The sequence below is a fragment of the Primulina eburnea genome, chromosome 18, assembly GCF_022965805.1.
Source record: "Primulina eburnea isolate SZY01 chromosome 18, ASM2296580v1, whole genome shotgun sequence".
Lineage (NCBI taxonomy): Eukaryota > Viridiplantae > Streptophyta > Magnoliopsida > Lamiales > Gesneriaceae > Primulina > Primulina eburnea.
In genome coordinates this window covers 17126691-17146819 of record NC_133118.1, presented here as the reverse complement: position 1 = coordinate 17146819, position 20129 = coordinate 17126691, and the positions used below count along the sequence as shown (strand labels likewise).

General features: G+C 42.0%; 1 protein-coding gene across 1 annotated transcript in view; it reads right to left on the bottom strand.

Annotated features, from left to right (window-relative positions):
• Positions 1-226: 226 nt before the first annotated feature.
• Positions 227-20129, bottom strand: part of LOC140819009 (protein OBERON 3-like) — a 39701-nt gene continuing 19798 nt past the window's right edge. Inside the window, exon 2 of the mRNA XM_073178993.1 lies at positions 227-874. Within this exon, the coding sequence (XP_073035094.1) occupies positions 345-874 (530 nt within the window). The 3' untranslated portion in view covers positions 227-344. The remainder of the gene's footprint in view (positions 875-20129) is intronic.

The window sequence follows — 20129 nt, the reverse complement described above, 5'->3', positions numbered from 1 at the left end:
AATATCACACCCTAATGTAAACAAAACTAAAATTAACATTTTGTATGTATTTTATTGTAACAATTTTTTTATTTTTATTTAAGATAATAACAAATATATTTAATTTATCAATATTTCTTTGAGTAATTAAAAATAAAGAACATGCAGGAAGTACAGTCGTCAATTTTAATTGAAACTCAATAATTTATTAAATGATATTTGCAAATTTGATGCAGAACAATTGATCATGATAATCAACAAAGTATTCAAAATATAGATATTAAATAACCAATCCAACACATACATTTCCCAAGTCAAACGAAAGTATTTACTAATTGAACAAAAAAAGGGAAAAGAAAAATAAGTTACACAAGCTGTTGCTTTGTAGCTTCCATTCTCTTTAACAATCCTGAAATCTCAGACTGCATTCTTACCTTCATTTTATAGTAATCGCAATGCGAATTCTCCAATTCTTTGAGCTCCTCCACTTTCTTCCTTTTCCTTTCCTCTGTCTCCTGTAACCGCAGTTTCGTGAGCTGAGATGTGTACTCCTCTTCCATTTTCTCGGTTTTGATCCTCATTATTTGCTTCAAACTCTCCACCTCTCCCTGCGCGTCATCCGCTCGGTTCTGGAACATTCTTGCTTCGGCTTCTTTCATTCTTACCAGACTCTCAAGGTTGTCCACACCGCCTTTTTTCACAGGCTTAACGGACCATTCATCCTGGATTATCAAGTTTTCGCAGGGATCAATTAGTCTTAATTTGTGTCGTCCACTTGAGGCATTCGTGTTGTAGAAGCCTGTCTTTGGACTGAGAGAATCAGATAGTGGATAAGAGGAAGCAGCTTTTTCGAAACACGGTTGACCATTCCCCAAGTCTGACAAACCATCTGCATCTGCAATTCAGGAAGGACAAATTTTCAAAGACGCAAATTGCTTTGCTGCTATTAGAATCAAAGCAATGACCACGTACAACTATCAAACAATGAAAGAGATTACCACTTCACCAACATATCTATAAAATTTAGAGATTTCTCACACTTATAAATTACATAAACACCACATCCAGCTTAAAACTCTCTCTAATTCAAGAAAGGTCGCATGCGAAGCATTGATCGCAAACCAATCTTGAATTTAGTGCATCAAATTACCTCACGAGCAAAATATAAAGATGTAGCGTTATTTCTGACTCGTGTTTCAACTTAGAAAACATGTCACTGATGTCGACCGGGCAAATCGGGTAGTAGCCGGGTGTGCAATCTGCCAAGTCGGGTGTTTGAATATTTGTGCACTTCGAATGCGTTATAGCGAGTTGCGAATGATCTGGGAAGATGGAGTTCCCTGCTGCCTGAGAACTGGCGACCGGGATGACTTGAATGTTATTCCTGAAATCACAGAACGTTAGGGGGGTGCCGAAAGTTGTTCCGGCGTATCCACTCCGACGCTCAAGTCAGTGATGTACGCAAAGGAAAACTTAGAGAGAAAGTAAGAATATTTGTGAGTGCTTGTGAGTATTCAGAGAAGAGTCGATACCTCTGTGAAATACCAACGGAGGGTACTTATAGATGAAGCTGGTAGATAACTTGCCCGCAAAGTTCGGATGGTGGTCCATGACTTGAGATCATGGGCCACGTTGCAAAGTAGTGGGCCATGTACTGGGAGTGGACTTGGTCATGGAGTGTGGGGAGGATGGGCTCCGCGATGTCCGGAAGACGTGGTAGTCAGAACGTCTCTTCCCCGGATATCTTCCACCCGGGTGCCTCGGAGGTACTTTTCGGACCGGGAAGTTTTTACCCCGGGTATTGGCTAATTACTCACTGGGCGGTGGCTCGCCAAGCAGTTCATTGGGAATTCCTCAGATAACTGAGTGCACAACTTGCCGGGCGTCTGAAGATCCGGAATCCCGTTTTTCACCCCGGTTTAATGAAAGCAATTGCATTTTGATATTTTCTCTCTGCTCTGATCTTGCCCGAGTTCGAGAACCTCTCGGGTTAGGGTCTGTACCCGGGGCCCGGGTTCCCTTGGGGCATCACCACTCCCTCCTAAAAAAGTCGGGCTAGAGTCTGTCTCGCTGTCCCGATTGGTACAAAGCAGTTCTCCTGGTGATAGCGGAGTCTTCTAGAATCCTACAGATGTGGATATCATTGCTGATGCTGTCGTAAGCCCTAAGATTCAAACTTATCTGCAATGTTTCGCGTTTCGAAGACTGTTAGGAAAAGGAAAGCTGCCCGGGAGCTGGTTCGTGTTGAGCCCCGGGTGATTACCCAGATGGTTCAAGGGTCTGGGCCCGTCCCACCGGTGTCCCTTGACGGGTCCTCTCAGGTCCTTCCTGCCACCACTACTCCTCCTGCAATGCCCGGGACTATATTTTCGGCCGGGAGCTCGACGATGGGCTTCCAAATACTGAAGCGGGTGGTGACTCCTGCCGAGGAGACCATCCTACAGGCTTCGAATGCCGGGGATCTCATGCTGGAGAGCTTTAACCTCGCGCTGGCTGTAAGCTTTCTCTTCCCCTACTTCTGCTTCTTTGCTTTACTGGTAATACTTTTCCTTATGTGATCTTTGCTTATTCACAGAGCGGGCAGCTGGCCAGGGTGGCCTTTGAGAAGATGAGTGCCCTGCAAGAGAGCACAGAGGCCCGGGTCACCTCTGCCACCGCTCTTCATGAAGGTTCCCTGGCCCGCATTGCTGAACTTAAAAACCTCCATGCGGGGGAACTACAGGGCCAGGAAGATACAATCAATGTCTTGCAGGGCCAGCTTGGAGAAGCCCGGGCAGAGATCTTTTCGCTGAAGGCTTTACTGGAGAAGACGGAAGCCCGAGCTGAAAAGCTAGATTGGATGCCCGGGACGCTCTGGATAATTTCGTGCTGGCCACCGAGAGGGTGAGTGAACTGGAGGCGAATCTTACGGCTCGGGCCACCTTAGAAGAGGAGTGGCGGGCTGCTTTTCTTGCTACTGCGGAATTCCAGCAGCTGGTGACTAATAAGGCCTTTCCTTATTTCAAGGCGGGCTTTAATAAATGCAAGGGGCAAGTGAAAGAAGCAGGTCTACTGCCTCCGGAGAAGAAGAGCCTCCTAGACTTAGTCCGGGCTGCTAGCTCCCTGCCGGAGGACGGTGCAGAGATCCCGGATGAGGAAGAGTCCGAGGTGGAGGAGGACTCAGAGCCTGAGACTGCCCCTTAGATTTTTGTTTATTTTTCTTCTTACGGTAGTTATAATAATTTCTCTTTTAATGGATTTTCTTTCATTCATCCCTGTGTCTTCGTTTTATCTCTGTTAATAATAATAATAAGAATTGAAGGGAAACCAGGGCATGGTATTGTTGCGTGTTTTCTTAATTGCTTGCAAGTGCACAACGTCAAGTTATAGTAAAATGTAATTTTGAGTACAAGTGTCGATCCCACGAGGAATGTATTTTTAAATTTATATTAATGCTTGTAATTAAAATAGTCTTGATTTTATTTAGAAAAATCAATTGACGAAGTTGTTTATACCAATAACTAGATTTAAAACTAAATTGAATTATAGTACCAAATAATAGTGAACAACAATAGAATAAAAGATCTAGAGGTCCGATTTCACGCAACTATCCACCATGTGTATTTTGTGTAGCTATATTATATTTGCCCTTCTTATTCATTAGCTAAGAATTCTAAAAATCATCTACTCCCTCTCCCGAGTGCTAAGTAGATACTAATTATCTAACAAAAGATTGTAACGTCCCCATCAACAATCTAAAATTAAATAACACAATAATCACTCAAATCTTTTAATGGCTTCAATAGCACTATATGTCCTCCCGAACTATAAAAATACTATTGATGTATTTTTCCCTTTCTTGTTTATAAATTCCCTTTTCCAAGTGATAATTTATAAACATAATCATCATTCAAGATATGGCCAGTAAATTGAAAGCATTAAAATTAGAAACATACAAATGAACAATAAGGAAATCTCATATAGCATAAATCATAAATCATCACACATGGTTTCTAGTTTTGTTCCATCATCCCTCTAGAAATAAAAATTAGTTCATAATAAAAATAACACAACACACAAATCTTAAACAAAACATAGTAAATAACAATGAAAGTAAAGAAAGAAGAACTTAGAACAAGAGTTTTGGAGTTCAAATGAAGCTTTTATCCAAAGATGTGCAAGAACTTTCCCAAGGATGCACTTGATCTTTAATCCCTTTGTTGTAGCCTCCAACCTCTTCCTTTTGTTCCAAGATGCCCTAGATGATGAATAATGGAGGCTTTTTATAGTCCTCAACAAGTCTTGCACGCAAAACACCAAAGTCTTCAAGTCCCATGCGCAGCACACCATAGTTTCACAATTTCCGGAAGTTGTCTGTGCATGACCGCGGGTGCGGTACTAACATGACCGCGGGTGCGGTGCATGTTCGCCAAAAAATCTGTTGCTGCATAGGTGACACCGCGGGTGCGGCGCTTGCATGACCGCGGGTGCGGTCATACTTCGACAATCAGCGCGGGGGCGGCGATGTAAGCAACGCGGGTGCACTCTCTTCTCGGCAGGCAGCGCGGGAGCAGTGATGTTAATAGCGCGGGAGCACTGTTGCTTCGTGTCTCTTTGTCCTTTGCACCTTCTAATTCATACTATATCACTCCAAACTCTCATTTCTAAGCTTCCAAACTATAATAACAAAAACAACAACATATCAAATAAAAACTGCTCAAGAATCACAAAATTCCAAGTTAAAAACAAGTAATAAAAGTACAATAAATTGCACTTATCAAACTCCCCCAAACTTAAGATTTTGCTAGTCCCGAGCAAAATAAAACAACAAAAACAAACAATCAAACAAACAACAAACAAGTCATGAAATATTTTAAAGAACTTGGCCTCAACATAATTTCAAAATCCACCATGCATTTACAATTCAAATCAATTTAACCACTTGTTCATCCGGATAAAATCATGTGATTGGTTCGTTTTCTAACTTCAAATCTCTTCAAACATGTTTCAAATCATTATCAATTGATTTCAAATTTTTTTTACAAACACATATCACAAGGTCTTTTTCGGTAAAAATTGGGTTCAAAGCAATTATTCATTTAAGAAATGGATACCCAATAAATATTTGATGCAATGAGGTGTGTGAAAAATTGATCAAAATTCTTACTCAATGACAGTGTTTATCGATTGTCCATAGACTAGTTCCTCCCAATCATTCTCCACTAGTATATTGGACAACTATGACTAGGTTAATAGGATTTTTAATGGTTATAATGTTAGGCTTGGTTCATGGCTACAAATAAAGTCTAGGAGTTCAAATAAGGGAGTAAATTGAATTTCTTCTCTTTTGCACCCTCCACTATTTCTTTCAATTTCCAATTTTTATCTTCTTCTTTTCTTTATTCATCTCATCTCTTTTTCTCCCTTTTTCTCCAATTTTCAACAATGTATCATTAGTCATTTTTCTTTTGTAGGAGAAAATCAATTTCTTTCAAATTCTTACTCCCTTGAGAAGGTAGGAATTAATTGTATAAGATATTCAAAAGGTTGGTAATTGTGGGATTCTTGAAAAAAAATATTTGAATGGGGTCTTTAACACATATTTAAGTGTGCCATTCAAATTCATATAAGTTCAAAGAGGTGACAAATGATAAATTAATTTATTTGGTAGCTTGAAAGGCTCAATCGATCCAAAAATCACCTAAATCATTCCTAAATCATAATTTGTCCGTATTTCGCCTCGAGTGATGTTTGGATAGTTCTAGACAAAATCTCAATTCACCATCAAAGAGTAGAATTCTAATTATCGTGAAAATGATGTCTCAATGCATCAACCAAATACATATATATTCAAAAAGAAATGTGCTTGGCTTCCAAGGAATTTAAAAACACAACTCTTTTCTCATATAGGCTCAAAAGGGCTTCAAATGAATGTTTATGAATAATATACATGGCCCAAATAAATTCAAAGATTGCCTAAATCATTTATATGTTTGCAAAAATTTTATTTCAATGTCAAATAAAAATCACAAAGTTTTATAGAAATTTTAAGTCTCAAATTCACCAAATCTCATGATTATTCTCTAAATTTTCAAAGTGGTCAATTAACATGAATTTGATGCATGACATTGCTTTTCCAAAAAATATTTTTATCATTGGCCAATTCATTAAACATTTCATGACTAAAATACTACAAACACACTTAATAAACCAAAAAAAAAAAAAAAAAAAAAAAAAAAAAAAAAAAAAAAAATTAAACACACAAAAATACACTAAGTAAATAAACACACAAAAGCAAATAAACAAATAAACACTCTAAATAAACAAAACACACAAAGATAGAATAAAATAACTCTCCCCCAAACTTAATCATGTGCATCGTCCTCGATGTAAATAGGTATGAAAAATAAGGAAATGCACATACACTGGGCAACGACCGTCAGTGGTCATTGCCATCATCCTCTTCATCGTCATCAGGGTTGGGTTGTTGTTGGAACTCTGGCGGGTGGTAGACAGGTGGCCACTGTGGAGGAGGTGGAAATGGATGTCCTGAAGTAGAAGCAGATGGGAACTGCTGAGCCAACACCGTAGTGAAATCCATCATGTAATCCATGAATGTATCGGTCCTATACCGAAAAGCATCCATCTCTTGGCGTTGTACCCTCATATCCTCTTCCAACTGATTCAACCGATTTCTCCTATGTCTTTGCTGCGGCCGTGGCTCTTGAGCTTGGGCTTGGTCACGTCTCTCTGCAGCCCTCTGATTGAATGCCCTTTGAGCTCTACGTGCTTCAGCCTGATCATTTCTGACTCCCATAAATGCCTGAGCTATCACAATAGGATTTTTCGGCTTCAGAACTTCTTCATTCGGAGCCCAAATCACTCCCGCATGTTGGCACAATATGGTGATGAGAGAGGGGTGGAGAAGTCCACTCGGAGAGTTGCCACTTGCATAATCATAAATTGAATTCTGAAGCAATCGACCTAAGTCAATTGTTTTTCCTGTTATGATGCAAAAAATGAGGATGGCCCTCTCCTTGATAACGGTCGTTGTGTGTTCGGTAGGTTTGATTCTCGCAGAAATGAAAGAATACCAATATTTGGCCATTTCCTTGAGGTCAGACTTTGCGAGGCTCAAGTGCACATTGTCTCTCATTCGCCATTCGGCTCCCTGTATACATATAGTCTGAAGAATACTGTCATAATCAACATGCCCATTTCTATATTCTTCGTACTCGTCGTGCATGATTTCAGGAAAGCCATATATAGTGTTGATTGTACGTGCATCAAAAGCGACATCTTTACCTCTCACAAACACCACTAACCGATCATATCTAACCTTTAAGTTAGCGTAGAACTCTCTCACCAGTGATATGACAGCATCCTGTGGCTGTCTTCCAAACTCCTCCCACTGTCGATCCCTAAGCATTTGTTCAATTTGTGTATCAGGGGCACTAAGATCAAATCCCCTCTCTTTAATAATGCTTCTATTAAAAATCTTCCCATATTGTTCCTCCGCCCTCTCATTATAAAACCGAGTCGCATCATAATTCACCCTTGATGAGGATGAAGCACCTTTTGATGATTTTCTTTTTAATGGCATTTTGTCAAACACCTTGCAAACACCAACTTTACTTCAACCCAATTCTCACAATTCAATGATTTTTTTACTCCCCCAAACTCAATACAAATAATATTCACAACACAACAATATACACAACAATCAATGAACAATATCCCCAAAATGAAGAATGTATTCACCAATAATTCCTTCTATAGCCACTAACACCAACAATCTCGAATTTTCCAACAAATATGCAATGAATTGGCTCACCTTGAGTGTATTGAAATGTTTCTTGAAGAATTAATTCAAAGCTCCACTCAAATCTTGAAAGATTTTCGAAACCTTTTTTTTTTAACCCTAGGTTGGATTTGTGAATTTGATGTAAAGAAATGAGGTATTTGATGGAATGTGTGAAGATTTGTTAGTTGTAGTGATGAATTTGTTGAAAGAAGAACAAGAATTTGGTGTATGAGTTGTGTTTGGAGTAGGGATTTCGAAAATGTGGAAGTGGGTTTTCTTGAGTGTGAGTTTCGGTAATGAAGAAGAAATCCCGATTGTGTCTTAAAAAGGAAGCACCGGCGGTATGGAGCCGGGCGCGTTGCTTTGTTCGAACTTACAGCGCGGGTGCGGTCTTAGAGTAGCGCGGGTGCGCTATTTTCTCGGCATTTGCATGAATTTTTCCATTGACTCAGCGCGGGTGCGGTATGCTAAGGAGCGCGGGCGCGCTCTTGTCTCGGCAGTTTAGCGCAGGGGCAGAAACTTACGCAGCGCGGGTGCGCTGTGTGTTCGGCATGTACGTGCATTTCTTCCTACAGCACACCGCGGGTGCGGTAGTGTACGCACCGCGGGGGCGGTGTCAACTCGGCATTCCTAGCGCGGGAGCGCTGTTTTTGTGCTGCGGGTGCACTCCTGCTTCGAATTTTCTGTATTTTGAATGCACCTCAAGCATAGGTGCAGTGCTCATGAGACTGTAAGGGCGCTCCTGTTTCGTCAAAATATTTTCTTCTCAAATTTTCATTCCTGAAAAGAAAACAATTGGGATTCATTAAATTTGGGAAGATATAAGCATACACTATATTAAAAATACACAACTAAAAATAACATGATTAAAATAAAATCAAAACTGAAATCACAATGCAAACAAGAAACAAAGAATTGGGTTGCCTCCCAGTAAGCGCTTGGTTTAACGTCATCAGCCTGACTACCATCAGTCTATATCAAGTTGATCCGCCCAAAGGAATGTTGTCAAGGTGCCTTACTTCATTTCCATAATATGGTTTAACTCTTTGGCCGTTCACCTTGAAAGTCCTCCCATCACTGCATTTTAGCTCAATCGCCCCATGAGGATACACTGTCTCCACCAAAAATGGACCTGACCAACGCGATTTCAACTTACCAGGAAACAACTTAAGACGGGAATTGAACAAGAGTACTTGTTGTCCTGGTTTTAGTTCCTTTCGTACAATGAGCTTATCATGCCACTTTTTTGTCTGTTCTTTATAAATCTTGGCATTTTCATAGGCTTCATTGCGGAATTCCTCCATTTCATTTAACTGTAGTTTTCTTTCATCACCAGCGGCTTTCAAGTCAAAATTCAATTTCTTAACTGCCCAGAATGCTCGATGTTCCAATTCCAGCGGCAAGTGACAGGCTTTACCAAAAACCAACCTATATGGAGACATCCCTATAGGTGTTTTGAATGCTGTCCTATAAGCCCACAGTGCATCATCCAACTTTATAGCCCAATCCTTCCGGTTTGTATTGACAGTCTTTTCTAAGATTTGTTTGATTTCCCGGTTGGATATTTCAGCTTGTCCGTTTGACTGAGGATGATATGCCAATGCCACTCTGTGCTTCACATTGTATTTAGCCATCAGTGAATTGAAAATTTTATTGCAAAAGTGCGTACCTTCGTCACTTATGATAGCTTTTGGTGTTCCAAACCTTGTGAAAATGTTCTTGTGCACAAATTTAACTACAACACGAGCATCGTTAGTACTGGTGGCGATTGCTTCCACCCATTTCGAAACATAATCCACAGCTAATAATATGTAAGATTGACCAAAAGAAGGGGGAAAAGGTCCCATGAAATCTATGCCCCAGACATCAAAAAGTTCCACTTCCAAAATATTTGTCAGTGGTAATTCGTGACGCCTAGAAATGTTCCCTAACCTTTGGCACCTATCACATGATTTCACTAAGGTATAGCTATCTTTGAACAAAGTAGGCCAGTAAAAACCTGATTGCAATACCTTAGCTGCTGTTCTTGTTACCCCAAAATGTCCACCATACGGTGATGAATGACATTGTTCTAAAATTTTTTGTGCATCTTCTCCATCAACACATCTCCTAATCACCTGGTCAGCACATCTCTTATACACACAAGGATCATCCCAAAAGAAAAATTTGATATCATGGAAGAACTTCTTTTTCTGGTGGTGATTCAGATCTGGAGGAAGGGTTCCACAAGACAAATAATTAGCAATATCAGCAAACCAAGGAAGTACAGAGTTTACCTCAAAGAGCTGCTCATCTGGAAAAGTTTCTTGTATAGCTCCCTCTTCTTCCTTCTCCTCTCGCTCAAGTCTTGACAGGTGGTCAGCCACTTGATTTTCACATCCCTTTCTATCCCTTACCTCGAAATCAAACTCTTGGAGCAACAAGATCCACCTTATCAAACGTGGCTTTGCATCCTTCTTGGCAAATAAGTATCGGATAGCTGCATGATCAGTGAAAACTATTACCTTTGTACCTACCAAGTAGGGTCTAAACTTGTCAAAGGCGAATACTACTGCGAGCATCTCCTTTTCGGTGGTTGTGTAGTTCTGCTGTGCAGCATCCATGGTACGACTTGCATAGTAGATTGATCTGAAGAATTTATAACGTTTCTGTCCCAACACCACACCCACTGCATAATCACTGGCATCGCACATCAGCTCAAAGGGTTGCTCCCAATCCGGCACTATCATGATTGGTGCAGTTACCAATGCTTTCTTGATATTCTCAAATGCCTGCAGACAATCATCATCAAAAATAAAGGTGGATTCTTTTTCAAGCAAATTACACAGAGGTTTAGTAATCTTAGAAAAATCTTTGATAAATCTACGATAAAACCCGGCATGCCCTAAGAAGCTCCTTATTCCCTTAATGTTCTTTGGCGGAGGGAGTTTTTCAATTGCAACCACCTTGGCTCTGTCAACCTCTAATCCCTTAGAAGATACTTTATGTCCAAGAACAATGCCCTCTTGGACCATAAAGTGACACTTCTCCCAGTTAAGAACTAGGTTCTTTTCTTGGCATCTCTGCAAAACAAGGGATAGGTTATGTAAACAGTGATCAAAAGAAGAGCCAAATACCGAGAAGTCATCCATGAAGACTTCCATGATGTCCTCCACCATGTCTGCAAAAATGGCCATCATACACCTCTGAAAAGTAGCAGGTGCATTACATAGTCCAAAAGGCATCCTTCTAAAGGCAAACGTGCCATAGGGGCATGTGAATGTTGTCTTTTCCTGATCTTCTGGTGCTATGACAATTTGATTATAACCTGAATATCCATCTAAGAAACAGTAGTGACAATAACCTGCAAGTCTATCAAGCATCTGATCAATAAAAGGCAATGGAAAATGATCTTTTCGTGTGGCATTGTTCAACTTTCTATAATCAATACATACTCGCCAACCAGTTACAGTACGAGTAGATATTAACTCATCATTTTCATTTTTTAACACTGTCATCCCACCCTTTTTTGGTACAACTTGCACAGGAGATACCCAGCTACTGTCAGAAATAGCATAAATTACACCAGCATTTAACAATTTCAGTACCTCATTCTTTACAACCTCTTTCATTGCTGGGTTCAACCTCCTTTGGTGATCTACATAAGGAGTATACATCTCCTCCATCAAAATTTTATGCATGCATATAGTGGGGCTAATTCCCCTAATATCAGAAATCGACCATCCAAAAGCAGTTTTATACTTTCGCAGCACTCTCAATAATTTATCTTTTTCATCACATGAAAGGTAGGAAGAGATAATTACCGGATACGTCGACTTCTCACCTAAAAATGCATAACAAAGGTGGCTTGGAAGTTCCTTCAATTCAGGGGATACTTTTGTTACCTCTATATTTGCATCTTCAAGTAATTCTACATTATGCACATTAATCTTTTCTATAGGCAATGTATCGAGAGCAAGTAATTCCTCTTGCACATCCCAATCATCTTCATCCAGTATTGACGCCGATTCCAACAAGCATCTCTCCAAGGAATCTTTTGTCAATCTTCCTGCACCAACATGAGATACACATGAGTCAATTACATCAATGCTATTACAAGTACTTACCTCATTTGGTTCTTTAATTGTGTTGTAGATGTTGAACATGACTTCTTCTCCACCTACTCTCAATGTAAGCTCACCCTTGTGCACATCAATCAAAGCTTTTCCAGTGGCCAAAAATGGCCTTCCAAAGATAAGTGGGGTGTCCTTGTCTTCTTCCATATCTAGAATGACAAAATCAGCAGGAAATATAAATTTGTCTACCTTTACCAGAACATCCTCCACTATACCCCGTGGATATGTAAGTGATCTATCCGCCAGCTGCAAGGTAATAGTGCTAGGCTTCACCTCGCCAAGCTCTAAAGTCCTGTAAATAGAAAAAGGCATTAAATTAATACTGGCACCTAAATCACACAAAGCTTTATTTATTCTAGAACCACCAATAACACAAGGGATAGTAAAACTCCCTGGATCTTTGAGTTTCTGTGGTAGTTTCCTTTGAAGTATGGCGCTACACTCTTCTGTCAATTTCACTGTCTCAAACTCATGCAACTTTCTCTTCTTTGACATCACATCTTTTATGAATTTTGCATAGTTTGGCATTTGCTCTAAAGCATCAGCAAATGGAATGTTGATATGAATCTTCTTGAAAATCTCCAAAAATTTGGCAAATTGATCATCCAATTTCTTCTTCTTGAACCTCAGCGGATATGGAAGAGTCGGCTTAAATACCGGAGGTTGTTCAACTTCAACTTCAGCTTTGGAACCCTCAGTTTCGACTTCTTCAACAGTTACCTCCTTCTCATCCTTATCATTGGAATTTTTACCATCAAGTTCTTTTCCACTCCTCAAAGTTACTGCCTTGCACTGCTCTTTTGGGTTCACCTCTGTGTTACTGGGAAATTGCCCCTTGTTCTGATCTTTTAGAGCGTCGGCCAACTGTCCGATTTGCGTTTCCAAAGATTTCATTGTGGCACCCATGTTTCCCATGTGAGTCTCCATATTGTCAAGACGAGATTCAGTTCTCGCCATCCTTTTTCCAGACTCAGCAACAAATGTACCTACCAAATCTTCAAATGAAGGCTTTCCCTCCCCCTTTGATGTATTGAACCCCGGTGGAGGATTCAACACATTCTTATTATTAGCATATGAAAAATTTTCATGATTTCTCAATCCAGGATGATAAGTGTTAGAGGGAGGGTTACCTCGATATCCTCCGTAGCCACCAAAATTCCTATTGTTGATATAATGAGCCTCATCAGGAATTTGTGGTTCTTCAGTAACAACCGATGCATTTTCAACCTCTGATGTACCAGTCTTATTCATTGCTGCAATTTGATTTGTCAAAGCTGAAACTTGAGCAGTAAGTGAGGTAATAGGATCTATGGCATAAATTCCAGCTTGCTTCTTTACTCCTGATCTTTCTGACGGCCACTGATAACTGTTAATGGTCATCTGTTCAAGTAAATCATATGCTTGATCAGGTGATTTTGCAAATATCGTGCCACCAGCTGCTGCATCCACAGTACCTCTGGTTTGTCCATTCAAACCATTGTAAAATAATTCAATTTGTACCCAATCTTCAAAACCATGGTTTGGACATCTTCTCAACAACTCCTTATACCGCTCCCATGCCTCATATAGTTGCTCAAAATCAGTCTGCCTAAAAGTACTTATCTCGATTTTCAACTGTGCAGACTTTGCAGGTGGGAAATATTTTGCAAGAAACTTGGTTGCTAACTCCTGCCATGTAGTGATACTCCCCAAAGGAAGCGATTGGAGCCATCCTCTTGCTTGGTCCCTAAGAGAAAAAGGAAACAAACGCATTCGAATTATATCATCAGAAACACCATTTATTTTTACCGTATCAGTAATTTCAAGGAATGTTCTGAGATGTAGATGAGGATCTGCAATAGCGGCTCCATTAAACTGATTCTGTTGAACCATGTTTATCAATGCAGGCTTGAGCTCAAAGTTGTTTGCATTAATAGTTCCTCGTGCTATACCAGAATAATGAGCATTCAATACTGGTCTAAAATGATCTCTGATGGGTATTGCAGGGGGTGGATTTTCATTGTCTCTGTTTTCAGCCATTGCTCGAATCTCTTCTCTTCTTGCCTTTCTTAATCTTCTTGCGGTTCTTTCGATTTCAGGATCAAAGATAAGCAAGTCAAGATTTTGCGATCTTCGCATGCACTGTCAAACAAAAACAATAAACAAATCAGTGTTTAATGTAGTATAATAAAAATAGCTCTAAATTAAAATCTAGACTAATTGGTAACAATACTAATATAAATTCAAATTTTACACTCCCCGGCAACGGCGCCAAAAACTTGTTGCGTGTTTTCTTAATTGCTTGCAAGTGCACAACGTCAAGTTATAGTAAAATGTAATTTTGAGTACAAGTGTCGATCCCACGAGGAATGTATTTTTAAATTTATATTAATGCTTGTAATTAAAATAGTCTTGATTTTATTTAGAAAAATCAATTGACGAAGTTGTTTATACCAATAACTAGATTTAAAACTAAATTGAATTATAGTACCAAATAATAGTGAACAACAATAGAATAAAAGATCTAGAGGTCCGATTTCACGCAACTATCCACCATGTGTATTTTGTGTAGCTATATTATATTTGCCCTTCTTATTCATTAGCTAAGAATTCTAAAAATCATCTACTCCCTCTCCCGAGTGCTAAGTAGATACTAATTATCTAACAAAAGATTGTAACGTCCCCATCAACAATCTAAAATTAAATAACACAATAATCACTCAAATCTTTTAATGGCTTCAATAGCACTATATGTCCTCCCGAACTATAAAAATACTATTGATGTATTTTTCCCTTTCTTGTTTATAAATTCCCTTTTCCAAGTGATAATTTATAAACATAATCATCATTCAAGATATGGCCAGTAAATTGAAAGCATTAAAATTAGAAACATACAAATGAACAATAAGGAAATCTCATATAGCATAAATCATAAATCATCACACATGGTTTCTAGTTTTGTTCCATCATCCCTCTAGAAATAAAAATTAGTTCATAATAAAAATAACACAACACACAAATCTTAAACAAAACATAGTAAATAACAATGAAAGTAAAGAAAGAAGAACTTAGAACAAGAGTTTTGGAGTTCAAATGAAGCTTTTATCCAAAGATGTGCAAGAACTTTCCCAAGGATGCACTTGATCTTTAATCCCTTTGTTGTAGCCTCCAACCTCTTCCTTTTGTTCCAAGATGCCCTAGATGATGAATAATGGAGGCTTTTTATAGTCCTCAACAAGTCTTGCACGCAAAACACCAAAGTCTTCAAGTCCCATGCGCAGCACACCATAGTTTCACAATTTCCGGAAGTTGTCTGTGCATGACCGCGGGTGCGGTACTAAAATGACCGCACCCGCGGTGCATGTTCGCCAAAAAATCTGTTGCTGCATAGGTGACACCGCGGGTGCGGCGCTTGCATGACCGCGGGTGCGGTCATACTTCGACAATCAGCGCGGGGGCGGCGATGTAAGCAACGCGGGTGCACTCTCTTCTCGGCAGGCAGCGCGGGAGCAGTGATGTTAATAGCGCGGGAGCACTGTTGCTTCGTGTCTCTTTGTCCTTTGCACCTTCTAATTCATACTATATCACTCCAAACTCTCATTTCTAAGCTTCCAAACTATAATAACAAAAACAACAACATATCAAATAAAAACTGCTCAAGAATCACAAAATTCCAAGTTAAAAACAAGTAATAAAAGTACAATAAATTGCACTTATCAGGTATCACCCGGGCCCTTAATAAATCGAAGGGAAGCCGGGGCATGGTATCACCCGGGCCTTTAATAATAAATCGAAGGGGAGCCGGGGCATGGTACCACCCGGGCCCTTAATAAATTGAAGGGAAGCCGGGGCATGGTACCACCCGGGCCCTTAATAAATTGAAGGGAAGCCGGGGCATGGCATCACCCGGGCCTTTAATAATAAACTGAAGGGAAAGCCGGGGCGTGGTGCCACCCGGGCCCTTAACAATAAATTGAAGGGAAGCCGGGGCCTGATACCACCCGGGCCCTTAATAATAAATTGAAGGGAAGCCGGGGCATGGTACCACCCGGACCCTTAATAATAAATTGAAGGGAAGCCGGGGCATGGTACCACCCGGGGCCCTTAATAATAAATTGAAGGGAAGCCGGGGCATGGTACCACCCGGGCCCTTAATAATAATTTGAAGGGAAGCCGGGGCATGGTACCACCCGGGCCTTTAATAATAAATTGAAGGGAAGCCGGGGCATGGTACCACCCGGGCCCTTAATAATAATTTGAAGGGAAGCCGGGGCATGGTACCACCCGGGCCCTTAATAATAAATTGAAGGGAAGCCGGGGCATGGTACCACCCGGGCCCTTAATAATAATTTGGAGGGAAGCCGGGGCATGGTACCACCCGGGCCCTTAATAAATTGAAGGGAAGCCGGGGCATGGTACCACCCGGGCCCTTAATAATAAACTTTCCTGAAGCTTGCTTTTTATTGCCAAGTATTTACAAGGGATTTACAAAAACTTCTAAGGAAAATATTTCTTAAGATGGAAAGCATTCCAGGGCCTTTTGAGAGGACGGCCTTGCCCATCTTCAAGATAATAAGTGCTTGAGCTAACTTTGCGCACCACCTTGTAAGGACCTTCCCATCGGGCCTCAAGCTTGCCAACATCTCCAGCCGGATTTGCTTTTTTCAGGACCATATCTCCTATCTGGAATTCCCGATGTCGGACCCTTTGGTTATAAGTTTTCATCACCCGACGCCGATAAGCTTCCATTCTGATTACTGCTCTCTCTCTTCTTTCTTCAATGAGATCAAGCTCGCTGGCTCGGGCATCATCATTGTCTTCCGGATAGGTGTGCACCCGGGTTGAAGTTTGCCCTATCTCGGCTGGGAGCACCGCTTCAGAGCCATACACCAAACTGAATGGTGTTTCCCCGGTAGCTGTTCGAGGTGTAGTGCGGTATGCCCAAAGAACACTGGGCAACTCTTCTACCCAGTCTTTTCCAACTCCATATAATCGAGCTCTGAGTGCCTGGACAATAGTGCGGTTGGTTACCTCAGTCTGCCCATTGGCTTGCGGGTAAGCAACTGAGGTAAAAGCCTGAGTAATCTTCATCTCCTCGCACCAAGCTCTGACTTTATTCCCCTGGAATTGCCTGCCATTGTCAGATATAAGCTTTCGGGGGATCCCAAACCTGCAGACAATATTTTTCCACAGGAATTTAAGGACCTCTCCCTCCGTGATTTTGGCCAGGGGCTCTGCTTCCACCCATTTAGAGAAGTAGTCAATCCCTACGAGCAAGAATTTTTTTTGAGCTCGGGCCACAGGGAAAGATCCCACAATATCCAGGCCCCACTGATCAAAAGGGCAAGAGGCCTGGATAGGTTTCATCAGGGCAGTTGGGTGGTGATTAATGTTGCTATGCCTTTGGCATCCCTCACATGAGCGGACCACCCGGGCAGCATCTTGATGCATAGTAGGCCACCAGAATCCAGCGAGCAAAGCCTTCCTATCCAGGGAGGTTGCTCCAAGATGATCTCCGCAGCAGCCCTCATGAATCTCCCTTAGAACATAAATGGACTCGTCCCCGGAGATGCACTTGAGAAGGGGACCCTGGAAAGACCGCCGGTATAGGATGTCATTGATCACAACAAACCGAGCCGCCCTCTTTTTGATTTGACTGGCCTCCTTGGCATCCTCGGGTAGATAGGATCGGGAGATGTAGTCAAGGATGGGGGTGGCCCAATTATCTTCCCGGGTTTGAGGAGGCCCGATATCCACTGAGGATACCAGGCTAGTGTGGTAAGATATACCCGGCTCCCGATAGTCAGAAAGTGAAGCCGCCATTTTTGCCAGGGCATCGGCTTCAGTGTTTTTCTCTCGAGGAATCTGCTCCATGCTCCAATCTATGAAATGTGCTGATAATTCTCTGATGATAGTCAGATATTTCACAAACTTCTCCTCCCGGGCCTCATACGCTCCTTTTACTTGTTGGGCTACCAACTGCGAATCTGTATAAATAATGACCCGGGTAGCTCCAGCATCCCAGGCCGCTTTTATCCCGATGATAACGGCCTCGTACTCTGCTTCATTGTTGGAGGCCCGGAAGTCCAACTTAACTGCCAACTGTATTTTTTCCTCGGTGGGTGATATCAATAGTACTCCCACCCCGCTGCCATCTTTGCCGGAAGCCCCGTCTACAAATATTCTCCAAATTCCCTCGATATCGGGGACAATCATCTCAGTGATAAAATCTGACAAGGCCTGGGCTTTAATCGCCTTCCGGGGTTGGTACTCGATGTCATAGCCTCCCAATTCTACAGTCCACTTTACCAGCCTTTCCGAGATCTCTGGCTGAGTCATGATTCTCCCGAGAGGGGTATTGGTCAGCACCGTGATAGGATGAGACAAGAAGTACGGGCGAAGTTTTCGTGCTGTAATGATCAGGGCCAAAGCCACCTTCTCTACTTCGGTATATCTAACCTCGGGCCCTTTGAGTGCGTGACTCACATAATAGACCGGCCTTTGATCAGTACCTTCTTCTCGGATCAGTACAGAGCTGACGGCATATTCGGTAGCCGAAAGGTACACCCAAAGTTTCTCTCCGGGTCCAGGCTTCTCAAGGACAGGGAGCCCGGCTAGGTGATTCTTCAATTCTTTGAAAGCCTTCTCACATTTTTCATCCCAGCCAAACTCTTTGGCTCTCCTTAGAGCTTGGAAGAAAGGGTAGCTCCGGTGTGCAGATCGAGAAATGAAGCGTGATAAGGAGGAGATTCTCCCTGTGAGCCTCTGTACATCCTTGACTGATTTTGGGGATGCCATTTCAGTAATAGACCTGACTTTCTCCGGATTGACCTCAATTCCTCTCTCGGTGACCATGAACCCGAGGAACTTGCCACTCTTAACCCCAAACGTGCATTTGGCCGGGTTTAACCTCACCCCATACTCTCGGAGAGTAGAGAAAGTCTCTTCGAGGTCTGGGATGAGCTCATTGTGTGCCCGAGATTTCACCAAGATATCGTCCACGTAAACCTCGATATTCCGCCCGGCTTGCTTGGTGAATATCCTGTCCATCAATCTTTGATATGTGGCCCCGGCATTTTTTAATCCAAAGGGCATGACCACATAGCAAAAGGTTCCTCCCGAGGTAATGAAGCTAACCTTCTCCTGATCTTCCCGGGCCAAGGGGATCTGATGGTACCCCTGATAGGCATCCATGAAGCACAACAATTCATACCCCGATGTTGAATCCACCAGTTGATCAATCCGGGGTAGGGGGTAGCAGTCTTTTGGGCACGCTTTATTCAAGTCCCTGAAATCAACGCACATTCGCCACTTGCCGGATGATTTTGGAACCAAGACCACGTTGGATAGCCAGGTGGGGAACTGGACCTCTCTGATCTGCCCGGCTTCCAATAATTCTCCCACCTGTTCCGCAATTATTTTGTCTTTTTCGAGACCAAAGTGCCTCTTCCTCTGCTTTATTGCCCGGGAGCCCGGGATGATATTTAACCTGTGCTCTGCCACGTGAGGGGAGATCCCTGTCAATTCTGATGAGGACCATGCGAAGATATCCGCATTCTTTGCTAGGCACTGTAGTAATTGAGCCCGGGTTACTGGCTCAAGATCCCGGGCTATCCTTGTTGTTTTCAAGGGCTGCCCGGGTAAGATGCTTACTTCCTCCTGCTCCTCTCCCTCCACCATGTATACCTGTTGGATAGAGTGCACCTCCTCCTTCCCTGGTCTCCTACTCTCTCCACTTCGTCGGGTTCTTTTATTTTCAACTTTGACGGTTTCCGCATAGCACTTGCGGGAAGAGGGCTGATCTCCCCTTACTTCTCCAACTCTGTTCCCCACCGGGAACTTTAACTTCTGATGGTAAGCCGAGGCTACAGCTCGGAGAGCGTTCATAGCCGGCCTGCCTAAAATGATATTGTAAGAGGTAGGAGCACTTACCACCGTGAAAACCGTCATCACCGTCTTCCTGAGCTCCTCAGCTCCTATTGTGAGGGGCAAGGTGATTTCCCCCCGGGGGTAAACTGTGTGGCCAGCAAATCCGAATAATGCCGTTTCCACTGGCTGCAACTGGTAGCCCTCCAAATCCATCTGGTCCAGGACCTCCTGGAAAATAATGTTCACCGAGCTTCCTGAATCGATGAAAATCCGGCGGATGTCATAATTTGCCACCTTCGCTTGGATGACCAAGGCATCATTGTGTGGGAGGCTGACTCCCTGAAGATCCCGGGGACCAAAGCTGATCACCGGCCCCTCATCCCTCTCTACATCCTCTACTCCAA